The sequence below is a fragment of the Monodelphis domestica genome, chromosome 3 (genome assembly GCF_027887165.1).
Source record: "Monodelphis domestica isolate mMonDom1 chromosome 3, mMonDom1.pri, whole genome shotgun sequence".
NCBI classification, from domain to species: Eukaryota; Metazoa; Chordata; class Mammalia; order Didelphimorphia; family Didelphidae; genus Monodelphis; species Monodelphis domestica.
The window spans coordinates 452291347-452298112 of NC_077229.1; the positions used below are offsets into that span (position 1 = coordinate 452291347).

The following is a 6766-nucleotide window of genomic DNA, read 5'->3' on the forward strand; positions in this document are numbered from 1 at the left end:
CTTAACAGCTACCAACTTGTCCTAGTATTGCAAGCTCCAGGGATGTTCTTTCTGCTGAGGATTATACTTGCATCAGGTCACTCCTCAGTGTGTGCTTGCACCAAGCCAATCCTAAAACTCTTCAGCATATGCTTTCATTGGGCCTCTCCTATTGCTGCTGATTCCATTACACTCAATTCTTATCCAGTGTGATGGATCCTTTTTTGCTGTGCCTCTATTCTTTATTTGGCTAAAACCCTGCTTTTCTCTTTTCTGCAAAGAGCTCTAAATGCAACCTCTTTTAAAATAACTGTTATCTATTTAAAACTAAAACATTTAATAGCAATAAAATTTAAAAAAAACCTTCCTAATAAGATTGAAGTGAAGCATGATGTTCATTATCAATATTAATATTCAATATTGTACTATAATTACTAGGCATAGCAATAAGACAAGGAATAAAAATAGGCAATGAGAAAATGAAACTTATCAATCTTTACACATGCTATGATGATATACTTAGAGAAGCTGAGAGTATTGGCCAAAAAACTAATTAATACAATGAACAACTTTAGTAAGATTGCAGGATATAGGATAAATCCATAGGAATTATCAGCATTTCTATATGCTAATTTCTATGTATTAATAACAAAATCCATCAGGAAGAGATAGAGAAGTTTCATTTAAAATAACTTGGACAATGTACAACATTTGGGATTCTAATGGCCAGGATAAACTCAGGGATTGTATGAACACAACTACAGAATACTTTTTTACACAGATAAAGGAAAATCTAAATAATAGTCAAATATTCATTGTTCTTGGTAGCAAGTTAATATAATTAAGATGACATCTCTATCTCGGTTAACTTACTTATTCAATACTCTCCCAATCAAACTACTGAAGAATTATTTTTAAAGCTAGAATTATTTTTCAAGTTAGAAAAATTATAATAAAATTCATACTGAAGGGAAAAAGTAAAGAATTTCAAGGAAATCAATAAAAACATGAAGGAAGGAGATGCAGGGGTTCTAGGTTTTAATCTACAAAGTAGGAACCATCAAAAAATAAAAAAATATGTTTGTGAAATGCAATAAATGACCATGGAAAACTAATATTTGATAAACCCAAATTTCCACCTCACAAAATTTGACAGAAATTGCTAGGATGACTGGAAAGCACTTTGTCAGAACCTAGGCATTATAGGAATGGGATTATAGAAAATAAACCTAGATAAGATGAAGTTTAAAGAAATAAAGATGTTGTCTCTGGGGGCGGGGGGAGGTGTGAGTGAGGAACTAACAGTTCCTTGCCTTGGCAGTTAGAGAAGGAACTTTTTCTTCTCTGGCTGTGAACTGGAACTTGAGTTTGAGAAGGAAACCTTACACCCTATCTTTGGAGGTTCCTTTCTCACAGGAAGAAAACACCTGAATGAAGATTCATTCATACTTGCTGTGTTACCAACTTTGCATGAAAGGAAGATTACCTGGAGACACTGCTTGTTTGTGCTCTGAGGTTTTACCTCAGAGCCATACTCAACTTTAAGTGATCTCAGCCACCTTGGGCTCATTCTTAGCAAAATTGGAGACAACTCCAGATACAAATAACCAAACCAATGACTGAGGATCTAGTCCGGTAGATCAGTTAGCCTTTGGTGGGAATATTAGCTGCTGACAGGCAGCTCAGTGTAACAGTAAGTACCAAAGAGTTTATCTTGCAATGGGGTATAGTTTTGAGGTTGGAGTATTAGTTTTTGTAGTGCTAGGGCATCCCTATGTTTTGATTCTACCTCTGTTTTGTAAATAATTTTTTTTTTCTATAAGATAGTCTCCAAGACTTTGTGTGCACTGGTCCAGTCAAGGAAGGCTCACTCTGCCTTCCCTTCACAAAAGGAAACTGGGATACTCTATAGAAAGCAAAGAAAGTATCCAAACTAATTCCTTACCTCAAATATCATCATCTATCCACATTAATTTTTCACTCTAGACCAACATCTCACATTGTATCTGGTTTGGTAATATACCACATTAAGTATATGTGGTAAAAATGGATAAATGATTTTTAAATGAAGGGCATTATAAGTAAATTAGGAGATCATGGAAAGTTTAACCTGCAATATTTATGTAGAAGGGAAATACTTACAACCAAAGAAAAGGTAGTGAGGATCATAGGGAGTAAAATATGTAATTTTGATTATCTGAAATTAAGAATCTTTTCTACAAGGAAAACTGGAAATGGGTAAAAATTTAAAGCAAATTTCTCTGCTAAAGACTTTGCTTCTCAAATATATAGGAAACTGGGCTAAACTTATAAAGATAGGGTCATTTACCAGTTGATAAATGGTTAAAGGATATGAATAGGCAGTTTTTATTTAGAACATTTTATTTAGTCAATTTAGAACAATATCCCTTGGTTACAAGAATCGTATTATTTCCCTCCCTCCCCCAGCCCCACCCCATCTCATAGCTGATGTGTGATTCCACTGGGTTTTACATGTGTGAATAAACAGTTTTTAGAAAAAAGAAATCATAACCATTAGTAGTCATATTAGAAAACACACTACTGATTAAAGAAATGCAAATTAAAACAACTCTGAGGTACCATCTCAGACCTATCAGATTAACTAACATGACAGAAAAGGAAAATAACAAATGCTGGAGGTGATGTGGAAAAAAGTTAGTGGAGTTGTAAACTAGTTCTGGAGAAGTGTTCTGGAAAACAATTTGGAAATATTCCAAAAGAGCTATGAAATTTGCATATACTTTCACCCAATAATAACACTATTAGATTTATATTCCAAAGAGATAAAAAAAGAAGAAAGGACATATTTGTATAAAAATATTTATAGCAACTCTTTTTGTGGTGGCAAAGAATTGGAAGCTGAGGGGATGCTCATCAATTACAGAATATTTGAATAACTTGTGACATATTATTGTGTTGGAATATTATTTTAGTATAAGAAATGATAAGCAAGATGATTTCAGAAAAACCTAGGGAGACTTAGCTCGAGTCATGTCAAGTGAAGTGATCAAAATTAGGAAAACACTATACACAGTAAGAGTAATATTATAAAGATGATAAACTATGAAAGTCTAGCTACTCTAATCAAGACAATAATACAAGGTAATTCTGAAGGATCCATTATGAAAAATAGTGTGAGAGAACTGTTGAACTCTGAATTCAGATCTAAGTACATTTGTTTTTACTTTGTTTTATTTTTTGAATCTATGTTTTTTTTTTTACAACATGGCTATTATGGGAATATATTTTCCATGACTTCATACATATAACTGATATTCAGTTGCTTGCCTTCTCATGGAAGAAGAGGGCGCAAGAGAGGGGGAGGGAATTTAGAACTCAAAAATTTAAAAATATTGTAAATAATATTTAAAGTATCTGAGAAATATTTAACAAAATATCTTAAAATTACTAAAAGTGGTTCATAAATATATAATACCATAGCAATTATAGTTACTATTGTAATTAGCCATCATGGCTTAATATCTAACCTAACATCTCACTAGTTTTGTAATCTTGTTATTGAGAGATCTCTGTAATTTCCACAATCAATTTTTTTCTCTCTTTTTGATATATTGTAATAATGACTTTTTTTGCATAATCTAATTCAGTTCTTGGAATTCTGCCTTTTGAGAAAGAGCACATGCAAAGGCCCAGATAACTTCCCCTTTGAGATTCATTCTAGACTCATAAATAATTTGTGCCTTCGCCTTAAGCCATTCTTTTCTTCATTAAGTGCCTCACATTATTAAAATGTGGGGTGACGTTAACGTTCAGGATTAGGAATTTCCTTTGGAATCCCATGACAAATATAAGAAGGTCTCAGTGCCTCATTTAATGGAGGCAATTTAAGATGTTCTCATAATCTGGACAGGTCAGGTAGCCAGAATAACAAATGAAAAATATAGTTAGTGATTTATAGGAAGTATCTGAAGGACCTCCAAATGGCCAAACATGATAGAAATGTAATGAGATGAGCATGTCAGTTTATTATCTTGGCATAAATGGAAATAGAAAATATAATACTGTCAATTTTGATATCCAGGGAATTTCCACTCACTGAGTGGAGCAATGACTAAGCAGTATGAAAAGATAAATGAATGAATGACTTCAGTGTTGTTTAGAAATCATTTTTGAGATTTAGGGTTGGGAGTCAAGATGGTGGCATAGAGGCAGAAAAAGTTCAGACTTCTGAAAACCCTTCCTCACTAATTTAAAAATAATGTGCTCCTCTGCCTGCTGCTCCCGCGTGGAGAGCGAGCGGGCGGCCGGGGCGGAGCCGGCGCCACTGCGACCATGAGGCTGCCCAACATCCTGCTTACGGGTACACCAGGGGTTGGAAAGACCACACTCGGTAAAGAACTTGCATCAAGAACAGGACTGAAATACGTTAATGTGGGTGATTTAGCACAAGAAGGACAGTTATATGATGGATTTGATGAAGAATATGTATGTCCCATTTTGGATGAAGACAGAGTAGTTGATGAGTTAGAAAATAAAATGAAAGAAGGTGGAGTTATCGTTGATTACCATGGCTGTGACTTCTTCCCCGAACGATGGTTTCATATAGTTTTTGTACTTCAAACAGATAATTCTGTATTATATACAAGACTTGAAAAGAGGGGATACAGTATAAAGAAACTACAGGACAATGTTCAGTGTGAAATTTTCCAAATTCTTTATGAAGAAGCCATGGCCTCCTACAAGCCTGAAATAGTACACCGGCTGCCCAGCAATGTACCAGAAGAACTAGAGAGTAATTTAGATCAGATAATTAAATGGATTGAGGAGTGGATAAAAGATAATAATTGAACCTTGAGGGGAAAGCATGGATTCTCGAGGCTTTCCACATAATGGTTACAGATTTTCTTGATGATCTCTCCCTCCCTATACAATAGAAATTAAGACAACATACACCGGATTTTACTATCCAAGATTGTGTTGTGGAAGTAACAGGTGGGCAAAATATAAGGTTGAGTTATGGCTGAATTAATTTTTTTTTTTCTCCATGAGAAAACTGAAAACCCTGAAATAAATGAATATGGCATTAAGGACTTTTTAAGTTTAGGAAATACCCAGCATTCTCATTTAATTTGGTAAACTACTTAAGAGTAAGTGAATTTGAGAAAATAGGTGAAAATCTTTACTTAACATGTAAAAGAAAATGAAGGTGAAGAACTGCTGCTGACTTAAAAGTAAAAAAAAAAAGTCTAAGAATAAAGCTATAAACATAACATATTAAGGGGCAGCTAGGTGGCACCATGGATGGAGCGCCAGGCCTGGAGTTCAAATCTAGCTTCAGACGCTTCCTTGCTGTGTGACTCTGGGCAAGTCACTTAACCCCAATTGCCTAGCCTTTGCCTTTCTGTCTTAGAGTCTTATTAAGACAGAAAGTAAGGCTTGTTTTTGTTTTTTTGATGACATTAAGTGTTCTTTTAGTGAATTGCTGGGGGTTTTTGTTTTTTTAATCTTGGAAGTTGGGTAAAATTAGGATAGTCACAAAGTAAATGGTGAGATTTTTGAGAAAATAGCATTTAATTTCTTTTTTTTTTTTTAAGTATAAGAGTTTACTGAGCCCTTTTGCCTATAAAGTCACTGCTGATCCTAGCACTGATATTTGTCTCTTTGGAAGAGTAAGCCAATCACATTTTCCATATGTAAACAGGAAATAGCACCCATGGAAACTGTAAATATTAATTTATTGGTTGACTAATTTCAATCTTGCTAAATTCCATGAAAATTCATGTGAAAATGCTTTGCTACCTTATAGGTGGTGGTAATTAGATAAAATTTCAACATATTAAAAAAAAAAATGTGCTCCTGGGGAACTGAAAACCAAATCTAACATCAGGACAGAGCTAAGGAACCCTCCTGCTGGACTCAAAAGGTACACCCCCAAAAAAGCCTGAATTCAAGAACACTTGGGTTTAAGGGGAAGGACAAAGGAAGGTCGCAGAACCCTTCCCCCATCTATAGTACTGAGCCTCCAGCAGGGGATGGAATCTCTGGGTGGACAAGGGTGATAGACTGGAGGGAGTAACTTGCTGACAAAATTGTGCCAGGCTCAGGGCTTTGAACACAGGTGGTGGGGAGGCAGCTGGAGGAGAAGTGCAGAGGAGGCAGTCCATTTGCAGCTGAGACATTCCATATTGCCTCCCCCTTCCCAAGATTTTGGCCTCAGAGCACATCTAGCTCTGCAAAATCAACATCACAATGCTTAAATTTATCAAGCCTTCAAGCTCCAACCCCTCTTCCACAGACTTCTTTGAGAGCCTGCTGACTAATTTTCAAGGGTAAAAGCTTACAAAAGTATCCCAAACCCACAGATCCAGCACATAATGAGTGGAGCAAGACTATAGGCAGCTAGAAGGGGAAAACATGAGAAAACAATAGAAAAAGGCAAAAAGAAATTACAATTGATAGCTTCTATCCTGGCAAGGAACAAAGAGCAAATGTAACAGAGGAGGATGAAGGAACACCAAGCAAAAACACAGAAACTCCAGTGAATTGGACACAGGCTTTGGAAGAACTCAAAATATAATTCAAAACACAATTAAGAGAGGCTGAGGACAACTGGGAAAAGAACTTAAAAAACAAGATAAGTCATCTGGAAACAGAGGCACTAGAACCAAAACAAGAAAATAGTGTCTTGACAGCCAAACTTAATCAGTTTGAAAATGAGGCAATGGAGATGAAAGATGAGATAAAGAAAATGAAAGATGAGGCAAAGAAGATGAAAGAGATGACCTCCAAAGAAAATCAGACCAGA

At 35.5% G+C, this 6766-nt stretch overlaps 1 protein-coding gene across 1 annotated transcript; it reads left to right on the forward strand.

Moving 5' to 3' along the window:
• The first annotated feature begins 4230 nt into the window (after positions 1-4230).
• Positions 4231-5069, forward strand: LOC100011524 (adenylate kinase isoenzyme 6). The gene has a single exon (XM_056824596.1). It carries the CDS (start codon positions 4294-4296, stop codon positions 4807-4809), a length of 516 nt encoding a protein of 171 aa, XP_056680574.1. The 5' UTR covers positions 4231-4293; the 3' UTR covers positions 4810-5069.
• Positions 5070-6766: the final 1697 nt, after the last annotated feature.